This window comes from Jaculus jaculus, chromosome 9 (assembly GCF_020740685.1).
Source record: "Jaculus jaculus isolate mJacJac1 chromosome 9, mJacJac1.mat.Y.cur, whole genome shotgun sequence".
NCBI lineage: Eukaryota > Metazoa > Chordata > Mammalia > Rodentia > Dipodidae > Jaculus > Jaculus jaculus.
Window position 1 is genome coordinate 96042638 of NC_059110.1, and position 15754 is coordinate 96058391.

The window sequence follows — 15754 nt, forward strand, 5'->3', positions numbered from 1 at the left end:
AACTTTCTGATCTGAGTCTGAAGAGTCTGGTTTTCCACGTTCAGCTCTCCCATCAGTATGACCCTGTTAATTGTCCAAAGCAGTCTTCATGTCCTCATAAGCCATATGATAAATGTGAAATTTCTGATTGAATTTATAAATAGGTTTAATTTTCATTTATTAATCACATTGTGAATTTGTGAATTGAGACAGTTCTTTCTAAATCTACTTATTTAGCTTATTTTTGTTTTTCAGCATAGCTTTAAAGTAGATATGATTCTAATCTAGAAAACAAGGTGCCATTCATGTCACTAGAGTTCGCTGATGCCAGTCTCATTGAAGTTGATTTTGGGTAAAGAGCAGCTACTGTCTGTGAGTGTTGAGTCATTGGAGTTTACCATTGGTTGTTGCTGTAACTTCACACATAGGTTTTCTAAAGCTTCCAAAGACACACCCAGATGACTTTTTCATCTGTTACCTGAGGAGACATCAGGAGAGGAGAGGAAGAACAGAAAAGAAACAATCAGCATCCCCTGTTACTGGTTTCATAAACAATCACTACTCAATACCTAGTTGTATGTGTGTGTTAGTCTAACTTGTAGGTATGAGCAATTCTTTCTGATTTCTTTAACGTTTAGAAAAAGCTACATACAATATTTTTAAATTCTTTATTTTATTTTTATCATTTTGCTCATTTATTTATTTATTTGAGAGAAACAGAGAGAGAAAGGGGCATGGCTTAGCGGTTAAGCGCTTGCCTGTGAAGCCTAAGGACCCCGGTTCGAGGCTCGATTCCCCAGGACCCACGCTAGCCAGATGCACAAGGGGGCGCACGCGTCTGGAGTTCGTTTGCAGTGGTTGGAAGCCCTGGCACGCCCACTCTGCGTGCGCATGCGCTCTCGCGCGCTCGCTCTCTCTCTCTCTCTCTCTCTCTCTCTCTCTCTCTCTCTCTCTGCCTCTTTCTGTCTCTGTCTGTTGCTCTCAAGTAAATAAATAAAAAAAATTTTTTTAAAATTATTTTTGTTTATTTCAGAAAGAGAGAGAGAGAGAATGGGCACACCAGGGCCTCCAGCCACTGCAAACGAACTCCAGGTGTATGCACCCCCTTGTGCATCTGGCTTACGTGGGTCTTGGGGAATCGAATCTGGGTCCTTTGGCTATGCAGGCAAATGCCTTAACCTTTAGGCCATCCTTCCAGTCCTTAATTCTTTATTTTGAAGTAACATCTATATGCCTTGAACTTTATTTTTAGGATATCTGATTATTTTATCCCAAATATCTCAAAAAAATGCGAAACACACACAATAAGAGGAACAATTAGTTATCAGCCCTAATGAAAAGGACATTCATTATCTTAATGATAAAAGTTACCCTCAATGGAGAACAGATTTGTTAATGAACTTAATTTATGAGTTCTAGCTATATCTTTAAGCAGATTTCAGAAAGAATTTGATTCTGTGAAATTCAAGCTTTATTCTTTTTTTCTTTTGGAGGAATAAAAATTGATAGTCATATAAAAAGAAGTTTAAAATTCTCCAGAAGTTAAAATAATTCATCCTTAAAATCTTGTTCAGGGGCTGGAGGGATGGCTTAGTGGTTAAGACAAAGCCAAAGGACCCAGGTTTGATTCCCCAGGACCTACATTAGCCAGATGCACAAGGGGGCACACACGTCTAGAGTTCGTTTGCAGTACCTGGAGGCTCTGGCATGCCCATTCTCTCTCTCTCTGTCTCTCCCTCTTTCTCTGTCAAATAAATAAATAAATAAATAAATAAATAAATAAATAAATAATATTTTTTAAAGTGTTGGTCAGGCAGGGGAGATGGCTTAGTGGTTAAAGGCACTTGTTTGCAAAGCCTGATGGGTGGGGTTCAGTACCCATGTAAAGCTCAATGGACAAAGTAGAGCATACAGCTGGAGTTTGTTTGCAGTGGTAAGAGGCCCTGAAGTGCCATCCTCACTCTCCTCTCCTTCCTATCTCTCCTTCTCTTCCTTTTATCTCTCTTCCCTCCCTTGCCCTTTGCTTGCAAATAAATAAATATATTTTTTAAAAATAATCTTTGGCTGGGCATGGTGGTACACACCTTGAATCCTAGCCATTTGGGGAGGCAGAGGTAGGAGAATCACCATGAGTTCAAGGCTACACTGAGACTATAGAGTGAATTCCAGGTCAGCTTGGACTAGAGCAAGACCCTACCTCAAAAAACCAAGAAGGCAGATGTGGCAATAGGTCTTGGTACTCTTACATTCATTCTCTCTCTCTCTTACTCTTACTCTGTTTCTCTCATATGAATAAATAAAAATAAAATAAAATAACAAAGAATCTTGGAGTCACATATTTCTGATGGCATCAGCCAATATTAAAGGGATATTTAAATAAGCGCAAAGTTCTCAATTTAGATGTCTAGTAGTACTGTGTTTATGACTTTTTAAAAATAATTATTTATTTGAGAGAGGGAAAGAGGCAGAGATAGAGATAGAGATAGAGATAGAGAGAGAGAGAGAGGCATGCCAGGGCTTCCAGCCACTGCAAACGAACTCCAGACTGCATGTGCCACCTTGTGCATCTGGCTTATGTGGGTACTGGGGAATTGAACCGAGGTTCTTTGGCTTTGCAGGCAAGTACCTTAACCGCTAAGCCATCTCTCCAGCCTCATTTATGACTTTTTATTTATTATTTTCATGCCTAATGCTTTATACCTATAGTTTAATGGCATGTAAAACAGTATTTTCAATTCCCTCAAACTCATGAATACCATATGATTGTCAAAATAGAATTCTTTTAGGCTTTTATAGATTGCAAAGGTTACATTATGAATCCAAATTTTGAATATTGAGAATTTCGTTCTGTGGGAGTGTAGCACAGGGAGATTGTGATAGAACCATGTAGATTTTCTCTTTATAATCTTGTTTTTGTTGTTTTACCAATTTGGAAGTGTTTGGTTCTGAGATAGAAAGAACTGTTTTGCAAAGTTCAGCACTGAAACAGATTTGTTTTCTTTACACTAAGAAACACATGTGAAAATATCTAAATATATAATAGAAACACACACACACGCACACACCCATATATCACTCCTTGACAGCAAAATACACGTAGTGATTTTTTTTTAGCTCTTGTTTACTCGCTATAGAGGCTTTCCTGAAAACATGGTATAAACAGCCTGGGTCACAGTTGCCTTATAATGACCTACTCATCCTGCCCCTGCTTGCTGATTTGTGTTTATCAAGTGTTTCTGTATAGAGTCAGTACAATTAAAGTGGTAAACTGATAGAATTTCCTTTGTTTATAGTTGGATCAGGTGTTCCATAAATTTCTGTACTAGAGGCAGGCATAGAGCTTAGAAGGATTTGCCACTCAAAATTCTTTGTCAATTAATAAGCTCATTACAAGTTGACTCATTAAAAATGTTGATGAATGTTCATAAAATGACAAAACATTTTTATTTTGGGAGTTTGTATTTATTTTGGCCCATGGACCTTAGATTTGTAAGATAAGTAACTGTATTTCAATAGACTCTTAGGAAAATTCTTGTTTTAAAATTCAGAAAAACAAGTTCTATTTTATGCCTGCATTATTAGAAATGTGGAAAAATTAAATCTCACTCATTCATAACGCCTCTAATGTTGTATAAAGTATGTAGTCCTTACAGAGTGTAAAGTGTGAGGTCAGGTATTTGGGGTCATTTTATTCTCATTCCTACCACTGCGAAGTCCCTATGTGCTTATTGGTCATTGTTCAGACTTGTCCCTGTAGCATCCATCTTTATTTGTATTTCCTGTCTTATCTGTTATCTAGATAATATCTCTGTTACTCTTCACTCACGCTTTTCCCCTATGCCTCATGATGGGCAGCAGCATGAGGCTCATGGTCACAGACCTAACTGTGCAGATATACCATGTGCTTGCTGTGCGAGCATCGAGAACACGAATTTAGATCCCCAGCACACCCATGTGTGCTGGACATGAGGGCATGACAGGGTCCCTGAGCTCATTGTCCAGCCAGTCTAGCCTAATTGGGGGGCTCCAGTTCAATGAGAGACCTTGTCTTAACATAAGGTAAAGCGTGATAGAAGATCCCCAACATTGACCTCTGGCCTACACACACACACACACACACACACACACACACACACACACACACACATACATCCATACATACAAGTACATACCACACCACATAACACATGCAAAAAAAACACCCCAAAACACAAAAACCAAACACTAGCTGAGCGTGGTTGCATACTCCTTTAATCTCAGCACCAAGGAGTCAGAGGTAGGAGGACTGCCATGAGTTTGAGGCTACCCTGACACTACATAGTGAATTCCAGGTCAACCTGGGCTAGAGTGAGACCCTACCTCAAAAAAAGAAGGAAAAATAAAAGACACAGCTCTTTAGAATATTTTTTATTTTTATTTTTGGCCTTTTTATGAAAGAAAGAACAAGAAGGGGAGAGTGGGAGGGAGAGGAGAGAATTGGTGCAACAGGGCCTCCAACCACTGCACTTGGACTCTAGACATATGCACCATCTTGTGCACACGTGTGACCTTGCGTGCTTGTGTCACCTTGTGTGCGTGGCTTATGTGGGACCTGAAGAGTCAAACATGAGTTCTTAGGCTTTGCAGGCAAGTGCCTTAACTGCTAAGGCATCTCTCAGCCCTGATACACATTTAACAGAGGTTTGTCCTAAAATGTTATTCGCTCTCTCTTAGGGACCATTTGTCTCCACATTCTGTCTCTGCCACTCTTGCTACAATACCAGTGTGAGACTTGATTAATATTCCTAATAGTTTGGTGGTTAGCAAACTTACAAACTCTGTTCTAATCACAATTGCTTTGATGTTTTTATCTTATCCTAGGTTCAAAGTTTGTAGTTACTTTTTCCCCTGTGACCTGGTATGTTTTTGTTCCCCTTAAGGCAATAAGTATAGAATGTTCTTCCTACATGGATTTTAAAATTTATAAATAAATATAAGAAAGAAGAATATCAAATGTTGAACTTTTTTCCTATAAAATCATATGTAATTTTATTGCCCGTATTGTGATTACTCTTACATATTCTTCATTAGGATACTAGAGACTATAAGGTCTTCTTATAGCTTCTATTTAGGAATGTGGGATTCAAATTTATGGTTTCTTTCTCTCAGCAGTTTAAAGAGGGCTTATTTATTATCATTGTTTCAAATGGATCAAATCCATTTCTTAGATGTATATAGGGAATATTTACTACTTCCTTTAAAAGCAGATGAAGACAGAGAGGCTCCTCCCCCATACCCCTCTGCTTCCTCCCCACTTTTCACTGTGGGATCTTTCAAGAATGCCCACAAGTAGATGACAATAGTGTAGTAAGCCTCCATGTGCCCATCAGCCTGTTTCCACAATGGTCAGTTCATGGCTAGTGTTGGTTCATCAGTCATTTTAGTTCCTCCTTGCTTCGCCTCCATCCTTGCTGTTGGATTTTGTTTGCTGATCTGAGTCATGATATTCACATTGTCATGACAAACGAGTAAGCATCCAGTCATTCTCTGTAAACTTCCACTATCTACTCCAGGCTTCTGGAGCCCTCCTCCTGTGAGAGCTATTACTTCAGGCTCAGGGTGTACAGCGTATGACATATACACATGCAGGCCCTCACCTAATTAAAGCTTTTCAGTGCCATGCCATCACATTATTTGAGTTTCAGTACTAAAAAGAAAAAAAGTAAAGCCATTTACAGCCAATTCTTTATCTTCTGTTCACAGCTGTAGGGGCCTCACTGCTCTTACTAAAACGTTTCCTTTATATTTTTCCCTCTAGACCATTGTGCTTGATTTTACGTTAGTAATACTTTGCCCTCAGATATCCGCACAGTTTGTACTCCCACTATTTTAAAATCTTTTCCCTCCTTGTCTGCTTTACAGAGAATGTATTATCATCTGGTTATGTGTCTATATACTTACTTTACTGGATTTGTTTTATTTTTTGAAACATAGTTTCACTATGTAGCCCAGAATGGCATCCAAAATGAAGTCTTCCTGCCTTTGTCTCCCCTTTGTTGAAATTACAAGTACGTATCACTACATGACTCTGTAATCAACTTTTGGTTTTTCGAAGTAGGGTCTCACTCTAGCCCCAGCTGACCTAGAATTCACTATGGAGTCTCAGGTGGCCTCGAACTCACAGCGATCCTCCTACCTCTGCCTCCCAAGTGCTGGGATTAAAGGTGTGTGCCACCACGCCTGGCTCAACTTTTTTTTTTTTTTAATTTGACAGAGAAAAGCGGGGGAGAGAGAGAATGAGAAAGAATGGGCACACCGGGGTCTCCAGTCACTGCAAATGAACTCCAGATGCATGTGCTCCCTTGTGTATCTTGCTAATGTGGGTCCTGGGAAATTGAACCTGGGGCCTGGCTTTGCAGGAAAACGCCTTAACCACTAAGCCATCCCTCCAGCCCATCAACTTATTGACTACTTATTTAAGTAGGGGAAGAAATGAAGAGATGGCTTAGTGGCTAAGACACTAAGGACTCATGTTCAACTCTGCAGGTCCCACATCGCTGTGAGTTCGAGGCCACCCTAAGACTCCATAGTGAATTCTAGGTCTGCCTGGGCTAGAATGAAACCCTACATCAAAACCCAAAATAGGAAAAAAATAATTTAATTAAGTAGGGGAAGTTGAGAGATACTCTTGCCCTATGATAAGAATTTAACATCAGTGCCAGGCATGGTGACGCACGCCTTTAATCCCAGCACTTGGGAGGCAGAGGTAGGAGGATCACTGTGAGTTCCAGGCCACCCTAAGACTACATAGTGAATTCCAGGTCAGCCTGAGCTACAGTGAGACCCTATCACAGAAAACCGAAAAATAAAAAATAAAAAAAGAATTTAACATTAAACATGAAGGTGATGATTTGGGAATAATAGACTTTTGAAAACATCTATTGTGATATATAACAGAATTTCTCCAAAGAATATGTTAATAATAATTGATTTTTTTATTATGATACTCTTTTTTATCATATCATTGGCCATCATGGAAATTTAGCTATAAGCCTTTGTCACCATTTGTGTTTTGTGCCAGACACTAGCATGCATCTTTGCTAGAAAGCAATGATTTTGAAAACCAGTAGCTAAAAAGTTTGGACTTTTGCAAATCTGACCTTCAATATGATGTTTGTTTAGTAATTGACTGAGTTAGGTTCCATTTCTCTTCGTGTAGCAAGTTCACATAATCTTGTGAGCATTTGTCTTTGAACATCTTGCCCTAGGTCATACCTCATCTTCATTTGCATCTGTTTCTTCCCTGAGTCAAGTAACATTGGCATCTCCTTGACTGCCCATGGAAGTGCATCTAGCTCTTTGTCGGAATGCTTATCAGAATAGTTAAAATGTTCACATTCTATCATTGCATTTTTAGCAATCTAGCCTACGGAAATTTGGGATGTAAATATATGTGTGTGTTTGAATACTATATCTAGTGGTGGAAGAGATGAGATTGTCTTCTCTTTCTCATTTCATATAATACTTCCATGTTTCTTTAGTGCTCATCTCCTACTTTCTTCCCTCTCCTCTCTCGGTGTCTTTTCTTTTGCTCTATTCCCTTGTTAATTCATTGCTCTGAGTATTAAGATGACACATGAGGGAAAGTGGGGGTTGGAGGGTTGTAAATTCAGCTCTTTCACTGTGAACCTAAAACTGCTTTAAAAAAGAAAACAAGTCTGTTAGAAGGAACAAAGGAGATGAGAGACATAATGAATGAATGATTATACTTTCTAAGGACAAGTCTGAGATTTTTGTTACATAATATTTGTCTATAGGCAATCAAGTAACATTAAATTTTTTTATTATTTTTGGGTTGGGCATAGAGCTTAGTCGCTAGAATGGTAACATGCACAAAGCCTTTGGTTTGATATCCAGTGATACATAAAACTGGGCTTAGGGACACGTGCCTGAAATCCCAGCACTTGGGATGTATAGGCAGGAGGATTAGAAGTTCAAGGTTGTCCTTAGCTGCATGGTAAGTTTGAGACTAGTCCACTGAGACCCTGCTTCAGACAATTAAAAAACAGTAAATAAGTTATGCTGGGCGTGGTGGCGCACGCCTTTAATCCTAGCTCTTGGGAGGCAGAGGTAGGAGGATCATAGTGAATTCCAGGTCAGCCTGGGCTAGAGTGAAACTCTACCTTGAAAAACCAAACCCAAACAAAACAAAACAAAAAGCAGTAAGCAAGTGCATAAACAAATCTTTATTGCTTTGACTAAATAAAGGTTCTCTTTTTAGAAGAAAGTAGTCTGTTTAGTTTGTCTCATACTACTGAAGAATTAGGAAATAGTTTAAGAAAATGACATATTTCTTTAGTGGAAATTTCAGCAACTGAAAATATTTTTCAATAAAATATGTATTCTTATGACTACAACTTAGATGAAACTATTGAATGGGCTCTTGTAAAAGAATATTAATGTAATCCCACAGTGAATACATTTGTCACTGCTCCTCAATGTACTTTGGGTATTACATGTAGCTAGCGATTTTTTCCCTCACATGACTATATTCCTACAGTTGTTTTGTTTTTTATTTTCTGAGGTGAAGCCTCTCCATGTTGCCTAGGCTGGCCTCAAAGTCCCAGTCCTTTTCCCTCAGACTTCTGAATAGACGGGCATGCTGTTTGCCAGTATCCTTGGCTAAAGTATACTTTTAGTTGGGAGGCCCTTCTTCTTTGCAAGAACTTAAGCCTTGCTTCTTCATTAATTGTACAGATTGCCTCGGTGCTTTGAATGCTGTATTTCATCATGTAAGCTCTCTCATTCAGCATTTGATTTGAGTGTGTGTGATTACACCCGTTTCCCCCTGTGCATTAAAGAGGTCTGACTGTTTTTCTTCTCCTCTAGTGGTTCCCCCGGGAAGCCCTGGGCCCATTACTCGACATGGGTCCTATGACAGCTTAGCCTCTGACCATAGTGGACAGGAAGATGAAGAATGGCTTTCTCAGGTAAAACTGTGATATGTTGGAGGTGCTAAAATAAGGGAAAACAGAAATCTATCTGTATTTAATGTTTTTCTTTGAGTAAAACGGGAAGAATTGCTAACTCTTTCGTGAATACTCAAGGATTATTGTTATTATGAGTATTTCTAAAGTATTGTCCTAGGTATACATACACATATTTACATGTACATGATACATGGTACTCATATGTTTCATTCACATATATCTGTATACATATATAAATAATACTTAATACAGAAGACATAAAATATCCTATATAGATTCTTAGAGTCTTGGAATTTAGGTACACATTTAAAGCTTTTAGATCAGTAAAGCCACCCAGCAGTCTTTTTGCTTTGATTAGTACAGCCAGCAGCTTTTGAAGACAGGCTTATACTTTTGTTATGGAAGTCCAGCATGTTCAGTGCACAAGTTCTGACTCAAGTTCTGGGTCAGCCAGGCAATGCTGCTTCTGGTGGACTCTAACCCCATCCCATAACAGCTTTAACTGACCAGTCCTCACCTTACCAGCTGAAGCTATCTTCCTCTGAAGAGCTTTGAAATAAAAAGAGATGGGCAGATTTCACGGTGAAAAGATTACAAATGAATTCATGACAAGTGCTGTTATGTCTGCCTCGAGCCTGACATCATTTGGTGAAGCTCATGCCCTGTCTCAGATTACTATCTGGCAGCTTTTCATCAGACAGGTGCCTCTGAAAAAAGTGGGACCCTTTGTGGTTTCCTCACATTCTTGTAGCCTGAAAAGCTAAAGTGAATCTGGAAATTGGAGAATCAAATTGTTTCTACATGACATACATTTATTTGCCATGCCAACAGCACTGACACGATGTTCCTTGAATGACATATGCAGGTCCATCGTCTCTCAATTATGCTACAATAAAGTAAACCCAACATGCACAAGCTTTCTCAGAATCAAAAATACTGTCCTCGAATGCTGGCAGAGAAACCGCTGTCCTTCACTTCTGCTTCTCAGTTAGAGTTGGGGGCCTGTGCGCTGTCAGTGTGACACTCTCCACAGTGTGCATCCTGCGCACAACAGGAGCGTGAATAGAGGAACATCTGGCCATCGCCTCAGTGAGATTGCACCGGCATCTGTTTACCTCTCGGCTCTCTGACACTGATGGTTTTGAGCTTAAAATACACAGAATGCTTTATCTGTGGCCTAATTTACATCGCCGAGTACAACTACTTGAATCAGAAATCACTGTCCTCAATCTGAGTGCTTTTCTCCCTGCGATTAGTGGGAATGTGAATACTGTTCCAGACCACAGTGTTGTTGCCCTTTTGAACTCACAAACACAGAGCTACACTCTGTGAACCTTGTCAGTTATGTTTTGTTAAGAATTAATCACCACAATCAGAGAAATGTAATTAAATATAGAAGAATCAGAGCAAATACTCCAGACATGTGGGAAGCCAGTTTCACAAAGTGTTTGCACCGACACTGGATATAGAAATGGCAAGACTGTTGGAAATATAGTTGTTTTTCCCTAAAGAATTGCATGTTTAATCCATTTTTCTTATTGATCATTTGTCAAGTTAAAATATGCACATCTTCAGGTTTTCTCCTATCTTCTAATATTTGCTTTCCTACCCCCTGAGTTCAATATAATACTGGTAACATTCCCTACACTTCTGCACAGTGTGAAATTTATTAAAAATTTATTTATTTGAGAGAAAGAGGAAGATACAGAAAGAGAGAAAATGAGCATACCAGGGCCTCTAACCACTGCAGACAAACTCCAGACACGTGTGTCACCTTGTTCATCTGGCTTACGTGGGATATGGGGAATCAAACCTGGATAGGCTTTGCAGGAAAGCGCCTTAACGCCTGAGCCATCTCTACAATCCAATGAAGCATTTTTGATATTACTGTTTTGCTATACATAAATACCTTGTGTCAATGTTAGTGCCAATTGAGAAAACATTCTAATCAAAGTTTCAGTTTTGTTTGGTATGGTGGCACATGTCTTTAATCCCAACACTCAGGAGGCTGAGCTAGGAGAATCACTGTGAGTCCAAGGCCAGCCTGAGACTACATAGTGAATTCTAGTTCAGCCTGAGTTAGAGTAAGATCCTATCTTGATTTAAAAAAAAAAGAAAAGAAGGAAGGAGAAAGAAAGGAAAACAAAAAAAGTATAAGCTTTATGAGGAAGAAAGAAAAATAACTTTTTTTGTTTTGTTTATTTTTATTTATTTATTTGAGAGCGATAGAGAGAGAGAAAGAGGCAGAGAGTAAGAGAGAGAATGAGTGCACCAGGGCTGACGCGTGCGCCCCCTTGTGCATCTGGCTAACGTGGGTCCTGGGGAATCAAGCCTTGAACCCGGGTCCTTAGGCTTCACGGGCAAGCGCTTAACTGCTAAGCCAACTCTCCAGCCCGAAAAATAACTTTTTCATCTAAAAGTAGATATGAAACTGGTTATGGTAACATATACCTTTAATCCCAACATTTAAGTGACTGCTGTAGGAGAATCACCACCATGAGTTCAAGGACAGCCTGTGCCACAGAGTGAGTTCCAAGCCAGCCTTGGCTAGAGTGAGATACAGTCTCAATACAAAACAACAACCAAGTAGATGTGAGGAATTTTGAAAGCAGTGTAAATACTAAAATAGTGAATTATGTAAGGAAACTAGCTTTGCATGTTAAAATTTAAGTGGGACTTTTTATTTGCCTCAAAATGCTCTAAGAACAACTTTTTCATGAACTTAAAAACATAACTTTTAATTACTTTCAGGATTGACTTTTCATTTTTGAATTAATAGAGGTAGTGTTTAGTGCATACCCACATAATGATAAATGGTGTCTTGGTTGAATTTTAAAAGGCAGTCACTTGGGAGTTGATGCTTGGTTCAATGATGTAGGGAACCAGTCCTGTTACTTTCGTAGGATTTTGTGCTTTACATATGATGTATACATTGTGCACATCCTTGTGCCTGTCTGTTTATATTATTTGTTTTTAATGCTGATGAAATCAAGTTCAGGGATATAGTTAATGTCTGTGCAGGCTATGACTGTAATCACATTTTGATTGTGGGGGCTCTGACCCTCTTCTATTTCATTGAGATGAGTTTCTTTAAGAAAGTTGACATTTAAAGAAGGGATACAGGAATTGTGAAAGAATCTCAAAGGGGAGTCATACATAATACATTTAAGCCACAGCTCCGTCTCTTTTCCAGGTTGAAATTGTGACACACACTGGTCCCCACAGACGTCTGTGGATGGGCCCACAGTTCCAGTTTAAAACCATCCACCCCTCAGGCCAGACTACTGTAATATCATCTAGTTCATCTGTGTTGCAGTCTCATGGTCCAAGTGACACACCACAGCCTCTTTTGGATTTTGATACTGATGATCTAGATCTCAACAGTCTCAGGTAGGAAAGCAGAACTGGGGACTTGTTTGAATGGCAGGATGAATGTATTCATTTGAAGTGATCATGCTATGTAACATGCTAACTACATGTGCTATTATGTGCAACCCCCCATCATTATTTGATTACGTGCAGTAAATGTTTCTGCTGTAGAATGTCTTTTCTCTTAATTAAATACACAGGAAACTTTGAAAAGCCATTGTAACTTGAGATGCTGTGTTCATACTCCCAAAGTTTCTTTTCCTGACATTTCTGAAGTTATCATTACTGTCCAATTAAAGTTCATCTATAATAGTCATCTAAGCCTACATTATACTTTTTGATATTATAAAAATTGTGGATTAAAATAGATTTGTATGAATTAATAATTTTTTACTGTACATTGCCATAACATATCCTGATAATCCTTGTCAGAATCATGTACATGTAAAAGTATGCTTTTTGTTTCTACTTATTTTGTGATACAGTTAATTTTGAATTGTGAATTGTGACATTTGCATACCATCTTAATTTGTCATACCATGACTTAATACAAAATATACAACAGATGATGAAAGGCTCACTTTAATACAATATAGTCTTCTTGTAAAATCAACTCTAGGGCTATGATGTACCTCAGCCTTAGAGACTTTCCTGTATGCCTGAGGCCCTGGATCTAGTCTTTAGCTCTGCCAAAAACCAGTCAATCAATAAATTCTGGCAAGGTGGAGTTTTGTATATGTTTAATCCCACCTTTCACTATTCTGAGACAGGAGGATTGTGAGCTAGAGGCCACTTTGGACTACATAGGATAGCCCTGTCTTAACACCCACAAAAAATTATTATATATCTAATTTTGATTTTAGAACAGCTGACATTTATATGTATATCTTTAAATAAAATTGTGAGAAATTATATTCTAATTACATGTCACATTCTAATCACATATTTACTATTTTAAATATTTTGACTTATTTTACAAAGAGGTACAGAGAAAGAGAGATAGAGAGAGAATGAATGGGTATGCCAGGGCCTCCTGCCATTGCAAACCAATTCCAGATACATATGCCACTTTGTCTGGATTTATGTGTGTGGGTACTAGGTAATTGAACCTGGACTAGTAGGCTTTGCAAGCAAGCACCTTTAACACTGAGCCATCTCCTCAGCCTTAATCACATACTTCTTTGTCAACAGCAGTACCCATTTTGTATAACAAATCAGAGTTGTTGCAAAGTTGGATTAAGCTTTTAAAATGTTTTTTCATTCCTTAAGTACACTATGCTTTTGTTGTACACCAGATACTCTGTTTGGTGTTGGGAGCCATGCCTGTAGGACAGCCACTTGCCCACCTGACTTTTCCTCTTGATGGTCTCCAAAGCATTGAGCATTTAACATGTCTAAATCAGAAATCTTTGCCTTACTCCCTAGACCTGTCCATCCCGTCCACCGATTCCTCCGACCAACTAGTATTCAGGCCAGAATCTAGTTTTTATTAGTTATTTTTGAGACAGGAGTTTGCCTGAAGCCCAGGCTTGCTTGTAACTCACTGTGTAGTCAAGGATGACTTGAATTTATGACTGTCTTCAGCCACTTATAAGTGTGAGCTACCACATAGCCTTGGCTTTTCCTTAACATCTCCTTTTTCACTTGCATTACCACATCTGTTCTTCAAGTCTGACCACTTTGATTCCAAAATTTATTTAAAAGCATTTTACTCCATTCCCTATCTGGCCTCCTTAGCAACCACAGTCTTCTCAGTAGGTCCTTATTATCTCTCTATTCACAACTCTGTTTTCATCCACTGCCACACCTGTTGTTTTCATTGTTACAGGGTCTGTGTCGTCCATGTTGGCTTTGAATTTGTGATCCTTCTTCTGCTTCTCCCTCTCCTTCTCCTCCCCAGTGGTCATCACCATCTGAAAAGAGAACTTCTAACCAACAGTGAGAATAATTTATGGGCATAAACATAAGTATTTGGAGGGCATATTGGTGAGCCTACTATATCCATTTGGCGAGACAACAGTAAGTTTCTTACCTAGGGCTTATGGCCTCCCCAGTCACAGGTTTTTGATTAGGTTTTCAGTACCAATCATAAATTCTCTCCTGTGGAACAGGCTTCAAGTCCAATCAGAGAGCACTTGGTTTCCCCCAAAACAGACATGCCACCATTGTACCAGTTGGCATATTTGACCTGGCTGGCCACCTGTAAAGCTTGCAGGGTCCGCTGCTATTAAGACCATTGATGACTTTTCTCCTCCCAAATGCTGCATAGTTCTTCGTAGCATCCTGATAGCTAGACCACAGGAATCTTCCATAGCAGCATCAGTGTCCTGGATGATATATTTGTTAATAGACTTAAGAAACATACAACATAAAGGGAGCTGAGTTCTATAAAGCTTCCCTTGTCACTAAAGATTAGCCTTCAGAAATTGATGATAATATCTTACTTCAACTGTGACTGTGACACAGTTCATACAACATAAAATTCACTCTTGAGGGTAGAGACCAGTTTGAGAGAAACTGATCAGTTTGAGGATCTGAAGTTGGAGGCTAGCCTGGGTTACTCAACAAGAAAATCCTTCTTTAATCAAAACAAAATCCAAAGTCTTTCCTACCCCTGTAGCACATTTTTAATGAGAAATAAGTATCTCCTATGGTTCTATCCTTATCTAAATTACTTGTACTTCCTAATACAATGACAATGCTCAGTTGTTATACTTTTATTGTTTAGAAAATAATGAGATGGAGGAACAAAAGTGTGCTCAGGAAAGATGAAAAGGATTGGGCTGGAGAGATGGCTTAGCGGTTAAGCGCTTGCCTGTGAAGCCTAAGGACCCCGGTTCGAGGCTCGGTTCCCCAGGTCCCACGTTAGCCAGATGCACAAGGGGGCGCATGCGTCTGGAGTTCGTTTGCAGAGGCTGGAAGCCCTGGCGCGCCCATTCTCTCTCTCCCTCTCTCTGTCTTTCTCTCTGTGTCTGTCACTCATAAATTAAAAAAAAAATTAAATATAAAAAAGTAAATAAAAATTAAAAAATAAAATAAAAAAATAAAAAAAAAAGATGAAAAGGATTTTTCCCCTCAAATGGTTTTGGGCAGTTTGGTGGAGTCCATAAAACGTCTCTGAAATGAATCCCACTTGTACTCTATTCAGACCCAATTCCTGTTCCACCTACCCAAGGCTATTTTTTTTTTTGGTGGGGGAGGGGTTTGAGGTGGAGTCTCACTATAGCCCAGGCTGACCTGGAATTCACTATGGAGTCTCATGGTGGCCTTGAACTCACAGCGATCCTCCTACCTCTGCCTCCCGAGCGCTGGGATTAAAGGTATGTGCCACCATGCCTGGCCCAAGGTCTTCTTTATCTGATGTGAACAGTCATGTGTCATTTAATGAGAAACGAGCTGATAGACAATTTTGCCATTGTGTGAATATTTTGTTGTCT

General features: G+C 39.1%; 1 protein-coding gene across 5 annotated transcripts in view; it reads left to right on the forward strand.

Moving 5' to 3' along the window:
- Window positions 1-15754, forward strand: part of Bcas3 (BCAS3 microtubule associated cell migration factor) — a 664126-nt gene that overhangs the window by 326219 nt on the left and 322153 nt on the right. For all 5 annotated transcript variants that reach the window (XM_004664529.2, XM_004664531.2, XM_045159845.1 and 2 more), the window contains 2 exons: window positions 8848-8948; window positions 12142-12338. In XM_004664529.2, coding sequence (XP_004664586.1) covers window positions 8848-8948; window positions 12142-12338 — 298 coding nt within the window. The remainder of the gene's footprint in view (window positions 1-8847; window positions 8949-12141; window positions 12339-15754) is intronic.